The sequence below is a fragment of the Archocentrus centrarchus genome, chromosome 16, assembly GCF_007364275.1.
Source record: "Archocentrus centrarchus isolate MPI-CPG fArcCen1 chromosome 16, fArcCen1, whole genome shotgun sequence".
NCBI classification, from domain to species: Eukaryota; Metazoa; Chordata; class Actinopteri; order Cichliformes; family Cichlidae; genus Archocentrus; species Archocentrus centrarchus.
The window spans coordinates 3,980,070-3,993,141 of NC_044361.1; the positions used below are offsets into that span (position 1 = coordinate 3,980,070).

Here is a 13,072-nt window from a genome sequence, read left to right on the forward strand (position 1 = left end):
CAGAAATGAGCCATGGAACTGGGAGAATGATTGAACACCTTGCAGCCAGAGCCAGTTTATAACAAAACAGGGATTACATCCTGGACCTGTGGCGACACTTTGAATGGTCTAACTCACACATCTCCAGAATAACTCAGTTCTGTGTTTCAGCCAATGATGATGGTGTTATGTTTGGCTATGTGACAAGCAGAGTGGGACCCAAGGGCAGGATGCGAGAGATAGAGCTGAACTCAAAGTAGCTTCAATGCAGTCTTTAATAAAGTCCCCCCTTAAAAAAATACAAAATCCCAATTTTCCAAGGCTGAAATAAAGCCCAAAACACAAAATCTTGGCTCTTGAAAGGGAAAATCGAAACAAGGATACACACAGCTCACGAGAAACAGATGATGACACGACAAAGGAAAAACAGGAAAAACAAGAGGAAACAGCTGTGAAGGACAGGTGGACTGAATAAAAGGAGACAGGGGAAGCAAAACTGAACACAACACACAGGGAACAGGAAACTGTCAAAATAAAACAGGATGCGACCAAACATGACACAAACGCAGACATGACACAACACGGGAAATACAACTAAATATAGAACAAGGGACGATGACACAGAGGCAAAACAGTAAAACACAGAGATGCAAGAAAGACAAGAAGAACAAAAGGAAACAGGAAACTAAATATAAATAACTATAAGAACAAGACTCAGTAAACTAAAATGACTAATAATTCTGAACTGTAAACAAACTTAGAGACACAGCAGAAATGCAACAAGGAGTATTACCTTCCCACTGTCGCCAAGTGCTTGCTCATAGGGAGTCGGTTTAATTGTTGGGTTTTCTCTGTAATTATTGTAGAGTCTTTATATTACAATAAAAGCACCTTCAGGCAACTGCTGTGATTTGGTGCTATATAAATAAAATTTAACTGAATTGAATATGCGGAAGAAAATGGATGGATGGATGAATATGAGCCATGAGTTCATTGGGAGCAGGAAAGGTAGTAATGTGAGGCAAAATATTATCTTACTGCTCGCATGAGAAAAAATACATAGTAGAATTAGAACAAAAAATAAAATATTAGGAAGCTGCTTATACTGCCTCACTACAAGAAAATATATTTAGCAACCTGAGAAAACTAAAACTGGAATTAAATAAAATAACTGATAAAATGACACCATTTCTGGTGCAGAGGCTGCATTTGGAGAACACCGAACATGGCAATAAATCGAAGCTAAATAAAGAAAAAACTATATAAATTACCAAAATTAAATGACGAGCAGATCGTGACTCTGGATTCACTCTTTCAATGTCTGAATTCCATGAAGCTCTACAGCAGCTCTAAATAATAAAGCCCCAGGTCCAGCAGTTTTCTAAAGAACTTTGGCCTATACTAGCAGCCACTTTTTTCAGAATGCCGACTCATATTCAGAACGATCACACGCTATCTCCAACCATGAACTCTGCCAACATTAGCCTGCTTTTTAAACCAGGCAAAGACCCTACACTCCAATCCAGCTACCTCCCAATCTCACACATAAATCTTAAAGTAATTTGTAAAGTTCTTGTCAGAAAATGAGGGGAAAAAAATTATTCCCATTCATAATACAGTCTGATCAAACAGGTAGACAGTTAACAATAAACACAGCTGTAATAAATGTAATAGATTACTTTTCCATTAACAAGTTATAAACCAGTTATCTTTTTAGATGCAGAGAAAGAATTTGAATGGGTAAACTGGAAGTTTATACAAGCAGTTTTACACAAATTTGGATTTGGTTCATTCTTAATAGAGTGGATCAAAACACTATACGGCTCTCCAAATGCATGTTTTACAATAAATGATCTTAATTCCCAAAGCTTCAAGGCCACCAGGCCGGGCTGCCAGCTTTCCCCCTTGTGTTTTGCCATCTTCACTGAGCCACTAGCAGCATCAACATGGCAAAATGTAAATATTAAGGGAATTCAAACTGGAAATCCGGACCATAAGATAAGCTTATATGCTGATGATATTACTTTTCCTTGAGAGCTCACAAACCTCTCTTCTGAAGACGATCACACTTATAGATAAGTTCTCATCTATATCAGATTACTCCATCAGCTGAATTAAATCAAGAGTTCTGCCTCTGAATTATAATTTTCAGAACACCTCCAACACTCCACTACAGTCAGGCAACATTAGATATTTAGGCATATCTGCCAGGCTCTCAGACTTGAATCACACATTGGAATACTTTACCTGTATCACTCATTGGGAGAGCTGCCACAATTGAAATGATGATTCTGCCTAAAATCTGTTCTCGCCACAGACTATAAACCTGACAGAATGCCTAGCTTAGCATTGGGTGGTTTGGTGAGTGACGTCATTTCTTGAAGTGCCGCCATCTTGGTTTGCTCCCAGAGGCATTGTTGTTCTGAATGACAGAATATCCATGGGTTTCTGGAAGAGCACACGTAGGCTGCCATGACAGACTGCTACTTCCGCTGTTCGGTTTTATACTTCTGGTTACCCAAAGTTAGAGCCAGAGTTAATGACAAAATTCGGTTACTTTGTGCTGTAACAGGCGGCTTTATTAGTTGGAACATGAGCTCGGATTCAACTTGTGCTGTTGTCGGTTGTCACTACATCAGTCTGTACATTTTTTCAAATTATTTTATTCTGTAAATTTGTTCTTTTTCCCCCAAATTATACTACCCAGTTGCACATCCTATTACCGTATTTTTTCCTTATGTTTTAAGTTTTCCTTTAATGTACAGCCTCTTATTTTGTTATGTTATTTTATTTATAGTGTGACACTACAGCATACAGTCTACACAAAGCTTAAACAATGCCTGCCTTCATGTAAACACGTAGCAGTTAGCAAGATGACAGCTGCGTGTCTCCTCGATCGCAGCTTTCGGTGTTCAGTGATCTGAACACTCTGATATCCAGATCAGTGATTTACCTTCCACAGAATAGCTGCAGCATCACTACATGATTTCCCTAATCAGCGATACAGGAACAGCTGACTGTCTCCACCTCCACTTTCCCTTAGCATGACCCACGCTAAGTGCTTAGCTTGGCCGATGCGCTGGCTCGGCTCTACAGCTGCTTTAAGGAAAACAACGTTGCCTTGTTTGTTCAGCATTACTTTATTGCTTTTATTGCTTTGAAGGTAATCTGGTGCTCTTATAATTACGTGATTCCCCGCCATCAACACCTTTGGAAAAAACAAGGTAACTGATAATGTGGATGTAGCTGACTTCAGGCCATAATTTCATGTCATTTACACAAGTGACAGGTGAGGCACTGTTACCTCGCTGCTTTTTAAAACATCCTTGCAATGTCTCCACCTCCGATGTGGTACCATTTAGGCCAGGTAAAAGAAACTGCAGTGTCAAAATGTTTCAATGAACGGCAAGCGTGTAAGCCCGCAACCGTAAACAGCAGCGCAAACGGAAGTAAAATACCGGCTTCTGCTATGAATTATGGGTAGTGGCGCGAAGTCAGGAATACTGTGGATACTATGTTCTGATCTAGGGAAAAATCGAGAAATCAAAGCCAACCTCGCAAGATAAACGCTCCAATAAGTGCTACTGCAGTGCCAGAGTGCAAGGGATCTGGATCCAAGGACAGGCTTAAATGTCTGTTTTCATCGCTTTCCTCACCAGAGAAAGACAAGGACATGTGAGTTCACACATTATTTCAGTCGTTCCAATGCAGATAGAGCATTCAAAGTGTTGAAAAGCAAACAGGTGAGCTTGGACAATGTCACTGACCAAAGATGCAGTGATTGTAACATGCCTAACTGATGGGTTAGCAAACTGTACTCACTGACTCTGAATGAGACCAGCTTCTCTGCACAGTGAAAACATAAAGAGTGAGTGAGTGACCCACTTTCTGACTTGGCTGTGTCAAAGAGAGCTCTCTTTGAAAGAGATTAGTTATTCCCTGAGACGGATTGGTGAAAGTTTTGTGGGCTGGAGGAGGGTGTCTCCACACGAAGTGATGAATTATAATACATTCAGTGTTTTTAATTATATTTCCATTCAGGGGGCTATTTTTTCCTCTCTCTCTTTGATATGCTTTACATTATTCAACCAATGTCATTTACAGTCTTGGGTTTAAATTTGTTTGTTTTGTTTTGTTTTAGTTGCTATCAGAAATATCAGTTGTATTGTTTATATTATCCAAAACATATTGGTTTGCGAATGAGAGGACTGTGGGTAGAGATCCATTTGAATGCAACATCAAAATTAATGTTCCAATCTGAGATGCATTTCCTGAATCAGCACATCAAAGCAGTCAAAACTTGTAACAACGCTTGTTGTTGGGTGATACAAGTAGTTACAATGTATAATACATAATCAGTTATACATGTGTGTTTTGGAAGGTTTGACATTGTGTTTTTTCTTTATATTTCATGTGTCTGAAGTGAATTGTTAAAGAATGTGCTGCACAAATACAGCATCAGTCAAAAATTTGGACACACTGTGTGTGTCAATTAAAAAGAGCCAAATTTCGACCCACCTCAGTGTACTTTGAGAACTCAAAATTGACATTGCATCAAGGAAAAATGTTGCATGGCTTCATTTACTGTAAAGTTGCTGTAAAAAAAAGTCAGCTGATTATGAAGGGGTCAGGTTGGAGGCACTCATTGATTTTTCATGGAATGACCCTACTGTTGAACAGCTTGTTGACAGTCCATCAGGATCAAATTCATGACCACCTTTGGGTTTGGACACTGGATTCTTTCACTAATAACTCGTTTGGTCAATGGTTTGTATCCAGACACCGAGCTCTCAACAACTGCCTTTTCTTTGTACATTTGATATCCATAGTGAAATCACAAAATTGTGCATGCAAATTTAAATCAGGTATGTTGCTGCTTTTTATGGGCAGGTCTCAGAACCTTTTAGCTGCACCTCAGAGGTAAAAGAGTGATACTGTTTTCAGAACAAAACAAAAACAAAAAAAACCCTCAACCCCCAAAACATGATAATGCTCTTTTTTTTTTTTCTAATTAAAATCTGCACTTAATAGTTTTGAATTTCTTTCAACTGTGGACATGAGGGTGAGTGTGTTACTGGTACCATGAGCAAAGCGGTGGACCCAGTAGTAGCAGAAATCCACTCCCAGGAAGGTGAACCACCAGGTCCAGGCAGAGTCCCAGGGTAACTCCACCAGGCGGTAATGGTCCCATACATATATGTACGCACTCAGCTCACAGCCTCTCATCAGCAAGCTGTGGAGAGGAGAGGTTAAAGCTCAGTGTCAGGTCAAAATGCAAGTATACCATTCAGTTCATTTACGTTACTCAGTTCTAGTAATGATCTTCATTTCAATCCACTTTTTAAACAGAATACAAAATAATCAAAATTTCAAAGTTAGTTAAGAACACAAACTTTATATTTACATTGAAAAAGTCATGTAGAATAATTGCTAACATCCTTAAACCATCTTCAATAAGTTTCTATTAAGGACAACTGGACACTGGCGATAACAGCCATTGCTTAATTTCTGCACTCAAGCATATTGGTATTTTTATCTTCTAGCTGGGTAATGGTATCCAAGAAGCATTAAGAGATAGAGTAATAAATTCAATCAAATATACATGTTTTGAATTCTGCTTCGCATTTGCATTCCCTTAACCTAACATACTGCATGCTTTTATCATCTAATTTTCCTGCTTCCTGTTACCCTCATCACATTAACTCACCTTTAAACAGGATAATGGTCCTTTAATACTGCAACATGTTACGGCAAAAAAAAAAAAAAATTCCAAAAGGTCACATATTCTTCTTTCAAACCAAAAATGGCACATACAGTATAACACTGATACATAATGTTTAAGAACAAAAGCGGTTTGCTTTTCCTGCTATTGCACTCACTCTTACTATATGACCTGCCTAAACACTCACAGTGGGAGTCTGGAGACCATTCCAGCAGATAGGGAGGTGATTCCATCACCAATGGTGATCACGGGGGCTCCTGTCTTCACCAGGCCCAGCAGCAGCTCCAGAACCATCAGTCCCACAAAGAAAGGAGTAGCCTGCACAGACACGAAATCATGATTCAGCAGTGTTTCAAACTATGAAAACAGAACCATTTCCAGTCCTCTGTTGCCATTACCCGTTGTGCTCAGCATTTGTTTTGGCAGATGAGCTAAAAGCTTGCAGGACTTTCATGTCTTGTGATCCGTGATGTTTGTTTCCCTGTACAAGCCTGGAGCAACGGGTATAAAACCACAATGAATTGGCAGATTGGGGAACAAAAACATTTGTCTTAGGATGGCAGCAGTGGAGGCAGAAATTATCTCAGTGGATGAATTAAACATCAGTGCTAACCAACAGCATGCCTTCATTTCAGTAATGTCAAGCAGAACCCAAGCAAAATAGAATGAGGAGTAAGATCTTATTTTAAGAAAGTTAACTGTCTTCAGTCTCACTGATAATTTAAAGTCATACATGTTCAGAGAGTGCATTAAGCCAGTCAGCCTATGTAAGGACATGGAGACAGCAGGTAAACAAGCTACCAACAGATGTTATGTTTATTTCCAGCATCATAATTTCTTTTGGGGCCTCTACTAAATATGCTCTGCATAATTCACAGTTCAAAAAAATCCTTTCATCTTATACAAGCCTTTTTATCTAATGGTATCGTTACCATCCTTATCTAAAATGTGCTTCTCTCTCAAGTGTGCAGTCTCAGAAAGCTGTCTAGCTGACTGTTACTGTTACCTTCTTGCAAGAATAAAAGCACTTATACCGGAAGCCGATCATGTGCGCCCGGTCTGTGATAAATGAGGAATTTTTCCGACAGGTTCCTTTCCATGTGGAGGAGTAGCAGCTCTGCTTTGAACCCTTCCCAAATGGCCGAGCTCCTCACCCTGTCTCTAAGGGAGAGCCCAGGCACCCTTTTGAGGAAGCTAATTTCCACCACTTGTATCTGATCTGATCCTCACAGTTCACAGCCATAGGCAAAAATAGGAACGCAGATCGATCCGTAAATCGGAAGCTTTCCTTTCATGCTCAGCTATCTGTTCACCAATACAGAAAATTACAGCATCCACGTTACTACTGATGCCCCACGGTCTGTCGGTCTCCCTCTCCCCTCAGTCATGAACAAGACCCTATGATGCTTAAACTACTTGACTTGGGGCAGCAGCTTGTCCCTGACCTGGAGTGGGTACTCCACCCTTTTCTGGCTGAGAACCACGGCCTCAGACTTGAAGGGACTAACAGTCATCCTGCCACTTCACACTCAGCTGCAAACAGCAGGAGGTCACCACCTGATGAAGCCAGAAGAACCGATCGTCCACAAAAAGCAGAGAGGTGATCCTGAGGGCACCAAACCAGAAACCCTCTGCCACCTGACTATACCTAGAAATTCACCCTTTGAGTCTCGGAAAATAAATAAGTCAAATTTTCTTCCAGATGTGTGTTTGCATGATTTTGAAAAGAAGTAATGGACTGTGCAGTTAGAAAACACCAACACCAGATCCATAAACTTCAAAACTGAAAATGAACACCTGAGGCTGCATTTAAAAGAGCAACGAACAACAGCAGAAAGAGTTTCATGACAGGAAATTTCTTGTTAAATCAATAAAATCCCACTTTATTTAAAATGCATTCCTGTATTGTTAGCAGCAAACAAAGAAAAACTTGCAAACGTGAAAATAACTACTTTTGACAAAACAAATGGTGAGCAGTAAGCAAACAGTCAGTGACGTGCCTTTATTTGGAACAGTGCTGGAAACATGTAATAACCTCTTGATGGGTCTGTCAAACATGGAACAAATTAGTGAGGGACAGGGTTAGCAAACAGGTCACAACTATGACTTTAGCAGCGTGTGAGCCCTGCTGCTTAACTTTAGCTCGAATGTGCTCATTGGCCAAGTGACTGCAGTCATAAACGGGGACACATGGCCCCCGCAAGAGCGAGGAATGAAAGGCGTGACGGGACCACAGAGGAGCACATCTGCAGGTGGGAAGGGAGGAAGTGTGCGTATTCGTGTGTGGATGGAAGTGAGAATGAGTGTGCATGCATGTGCGTGCGTGTGTGTGCGCATATCCCCATGTGAATGATTCCACTTTAACATGCAGGTGTGTGATGCAAGTGTGTGTGAATGTGTGCGCACAAGCAGAGGCGAGAGCACCACCAGAGACCAGCGATCACACGCAACGCTCCAACATCTGGCAGACTGCAAAGCTGCAGCAAACAAATGGGCTTGCAGTGCAGGCAGACCTCCTCCAAACCCGCTGAGAGAGAGATTATCATTCTGGATGCTGGTGCAAACCCCCCCCCCTCCTGTCTTAGCAGATAGTTTTACCTCTGCACCCCTGAGTTCTTGACAGCTTGGGGCAAAAATATTCAGCAAGGCAAGCCGATTCTCATACTGTGCATAAAAGAAAAGAAAGATACTTGCACCTCATTTTGTCTTTCATTTCTGTCTGATCTCGCATGCAGTCACAATGTTTGTAATAATATTTTTAACTAAAAGTTACACTCGAAACACATAAATGGTCTTTTTTATACTTAAATATACTCGGAGATTGTGTGGACTGTTTGTCGTGGTGTTGTAATAATTGTATTTTACTTTCTTCTAAATTCAACCTTACACAGAAAATTACATTTGTGGACCAGATGTCTGCCCCCCCCCCAAATAGCCCTTTCATAAGGTCACAGATGAGTGATGTTTGCTGAAAACATGAAGCCTGACAAAACGCTTTTATCACTGCAGTCTGAGAAATTTTGCGTTTGCATTCAAATCACAGAACAGCTGAGAGAACTGGCGACAGCCCGTAAACCCACAATTTCAAACAACTCCAAAATTACAAGATTGTGTTTTGTTTTGTTGGTTTTTTTCCTGACTAATTTGGCCCGTTGGGATCACAGAACAACAGTTGTGAAGAATAATTAATGACACATCGCACACTGTAAACAGTGCTGAGTCACTAAACTGCTCAGTCACACCCATGCAAATTTTTAATCACCAGCAAGCCCTGCAGTAACAAATGCGCTTTATCACACTTGGTAGTGGATTTTAAGGACTCCTGCTGTGGGGGTAATTGTTCTCCTCCCCTGATGTGCCCATAAAAACTCATAACAAACATGTGTTGGTAAAATTGCACCAGACTGCACCAGACATTTGTCACAATAAAAAGGTAATTGAGATGCTGTAAAGTGACAGAAGGAGAGAAAAAACTTGTTATACAGTTTACGTTAGGCAGAAGTAATTATGTAGATTTATCAAGGCTGATTACTGCATTAATGCAGATGAACTTTTCCATCTATTTAGTGGTCATTTTAATTAGTGGCTTTAGTGTGTAGTGAGTAAAATGACCCATTTAATAACCTGCTGTCCTTCACGTCCCTTGAAAAGCTAAGTACACCTGATGATTCAGGAGGTGGGTTGTAGAGTCACCTTTAGCAGCAATAACCTGAAGTAATCATTTTCTGTATGACCTTTATCAGTCTGTCCTCTCATTGTGGAGGGATTTTGCCCCACGTTGCTTCAGTTCACTGAAGTTTATGCACAGCACTCTTAAGGTCCCACCTCAGCATTTCAATTAATTTTTAATCTTTTCTTTTTTCAGCCACTCTGTTGTAGATTTGCTGGTGTGCTCTGAACCACTGTTGCATGACCCAATTTCAGCCGAGCTTTAGCTGTTGGACAGATGGCTTCATATTTGCCTCTAGAATACTTTGACATACAGAGGAGTTCATGGTTGATTCAGTGACTGTAAGGTGCAAAGGTCCCATGGCTGCATAACAACCCTCGGGACCTGCCTCAGACCATGTGTGCGAGAAATGATGAAGTCCTGGCTGTCTCAGAAAATGTAAGCACATATATTTAAATTGGCTACTACACCATTATTATTATTATTATTATTATTATTTCTTTCGGGTGATTATTTAAAGTTTTCCAAAATACCATAAGCCAAAAAAAAAAAAAAAATACTTGAAATTTTTGAATTAAATCAAAATTAAACATAAATAATTTGTAAAAACAAAACAAAAACAAAAACAAAATGAAAAGGCAGACACTTTAACCTTTTAATTAACATATTCCAATAGGCATCATCTAATCTCATATTAAATTGAATGCCATCACTTACAGCCTAATTCCTTGGCACTATCCCAGGAATGCTGAGGAATCCGGATGTTTTTCATCTCGGGCACACGGATGAGCTGCTCCTCGTTTCCCTCTTTATCCTGCAGTCTGTTAGTTTTCTGCTAAAACATGTTGCCGTGTTCTTTTAGTGAGAAGATGTTTTCTCCTGGCAGCCCTTCCACACAAGCTGTACTTGTTCAATATTTTTCCCCAATTGTGCTGTCATGAACTTTAACATGCTAACTGGGGCCTGTAGAGTCTGAGTTTAGGGTGAATTTGCTGTGACGTCCACTCCTGGCGTTATATTAACACACATCTGATTGCTGGATTTTAAAATAAATAAATAAATGCATCACATTCTCCACACTGGAATAACATCAACACTGCACCATCAAGTCGATTTGTTACATTATATATTAAGCGGGGGTCGGTATAAAAGCATCAAATTTATTAGTTGTGAACAGAGGTGGCAAAAGTACCGACATTCTCTGTAGATGTACAGATATTTGAGTTAAAAAAATACTCTGGTAAAAGCTGAAGTACTGAGTCAACTTCTTCAAAGTGAAAAAGTACAGGCTCTGAAATGTACTGAAGTGTAGCTCTTTGGAGGACACTTCTTTCTATTTTTGTGCAAAGCTAACTGAATCTTGTGCTATATTAATATAATAATAAAATAATAATATTACATGAGAATACAAACGCTATTCCAATATAAATTCTAATTCTAATGAATGTACTCCGCTTAGAGGACGACTCTGCCGCCACACCTAAACAGAAAAATGAGTGCAGTCAGGGTTACGGTGGGATTCGGCAGGTGGGGGAACCCTAAGATCGGTTGTAGATTTTCTTTGTCAGGCTGTGATCAGCTGACCTGCTGCTGCTCTGAGGTTTACTGCTCTGTGTAAATGAACTTAATTCAACAAGATGTAACCCAGTATTTCACAGCTATCTTGGCTGATTTCCATCCCCTACACTGACAGTATACTGTTTATACTGTCTTTATACCAGACAGCATACAGTTGGTATAAAGGTGGAACTCAGTGACTGAATCTAAGCATCATCAGCTTAAAGTCAAAGTAATCTCTGGTACACTTTATGTAACCTCTCTTCTTCCTCTCCTGTCCTCTTTTTTACATCTTTCACCATCTCTGACTGAAGTTATCGCTCATTTTTTTCTCTCCCTGGAATATACAGCAGCTGGACCTTTAGCTAGCAGGCAAATGTGTGACACTGCAAATGGCACACAAACAGTTTGTGTGTTTACTGGTAGTCGTTTAGCTGTTAGAAATGTTGCATGTTGCATATACACTCATTACTGCAAAAAATAAAATTGTGTGCATGTGTGTGTATATATCTACTTTTCTTCGATTATTTAAAAAAATTTTTTTTCCTTTCTTCCTTTTGTTCCTCTTCCCCCCCTCCTTGTTGCCTGTCAGACCTGGCATAAATAACTAAATAGCCTATAGAAAACTTATAGAGCTGTTCTTGTAAAAGCAAATATGTTTGGTACATCAGTGCATTCGGATCATCATTCCGATCGCGAAAACTGCCAGACCTGACAGGCTTAAAAAAAAAAAAAAGAAATGTTGCATTTGAAATGAGCTGACACAACACGTTACTCTGTTTATTCTCACTCTTTTTCTGTACCTCCAATCACCTCTGCACATCTGCACTCGTTCCGACCCACTTTGACCCTGAGCCATGTAACAGTAGAATGGGAGGCAGAGCCTTCAGCGTTCAGGCCCCTCTTCTGTGGAATGAACTCCCAGTTTGGATTTGGGAGACAGACACTCTCTCTACTTTTAAGATTAGACTTAAAACTTTCCTTTTTGATAAATCTTCTAGTTAGAGCTGGATCAGGTGACTCTGAACGCTCCCTTAGTTACACTGCAATAGGCCTAGTCTGCTAGGGGCTTCCCATGATTGTGTTTCATGCACATCTTTTCACTCTGTGTTTATACACCACACTGGATTTAAACATTAGTTGTTATTAATCTCTGGCTCTCTTCCACAGTGTGTCTTTTGTCCTGTCTCCCTCCTCTCACACTGAACTGGCCTGAGCCTGATTCTGCTGGAGGTTTCTTCCTGTTGAAAGGGAGTTTTTCCTTCCCACTGTCACCAAGTGTGAAGTAGGGGTTGTCTTATTGTTGGGTTTTCTCTGTATTATTGTAGGATCTTTACAATATAAAGTGCTTTGAACTGAGTGTTGTTGTGATTTGCAGCTATATAAATAAAACTGAATTGGCTTGCATTAATCCCTGAGCACAGCGCTATAAATGATGCATAAATTATATGGTTTTGCCTCTTTCATGTCTTTGTATGCAATAAGTCCTGGTGATGGGGGATACACCAGTAAGATTGGCTTTTATGTTAATGTTTCCTCCATTTAGGCTCAAATGGTTTCATATTTAAAGGGGCAGTGATGTGAAATAACTCCCGTTAAATGCGTTAAACCTAAAGTAATGTGTCTGTTTCGAAAATGTACGGAATATAAAGTAGATATATTTGAGTTAAAGCTGCGAACGAGAACGAGGCTACACCCACCTGCTGCACATACTGAGGGACTTCCTCCACTTTCTGAAAAGACGATTCATTTGGTGTGAGCATGAAAAACATGGCCCTGGTCCCCCTCGACACCGAACCGTACTCCATGGCTTCAGCCTTTGACAGCACCTCACTCACTGCTGTAGCACAGGTGAGTTTCTGGTACCTGTGCAGGTGCGACGCGCCACTAAACAACTCCAAGACGTCCACTCACAGTTTAAATGCCTTGCCCCTTGAAAGTAAAGTAGGTCACTCGCGAACTGGAGAAGTAAACTTCTCACATGGAGGAAACCGAGTCCGTGTTGGTTTAAAGTAGCCACAGGGTCTTGTTACAGCGACCGTTTACCTTTAAATCCCCGTTTTTAAGACGCAAGTTTACCTTTGGTCTGAGAAATACAGGAGTAGTGTTTACGTCACTTTATCTCGCGAGATTTTGTTCACGCA

The 13,072-nt window shown here is 40.3% G+C and overlaps 1 protein-coding gene across 2 annotated transcripts in view; it reads right to left on the bottom strand.

The window, feature by feature from the left end:
* Positions 1–13,032, bottom strand: part of agmo (alkylglycerol monooxygenase) — a 65,180-nt gene extending 52,148 nt beyond the window's left edge. For both annotated transcript variants that reach the window (XM_030750374.1, XM_030750372.1), the window contains exons 1-3: positions 12,629–13,032; positions 5,889–6,019; positions 5,061–5,212 (exon numbers count right to left, since the gene is read on the bottom strand). In XM_030750374.1, coding sequence (XP_030606234.1) covers positions 5,061–5,212; positions 5,889–6,019; positions 12,629–12,736 — 391 coding nt within the window. In that variant the 5' untranslated portion in view covers positions 12,737–13,032. The remainder of the gene's footprint in view (positions 1–5,060; positions 5,213–5,888; positions 6,020–12,628) is intronic.
* Positions 13,033–13,072: the final 40 nt, after the last annotated feature.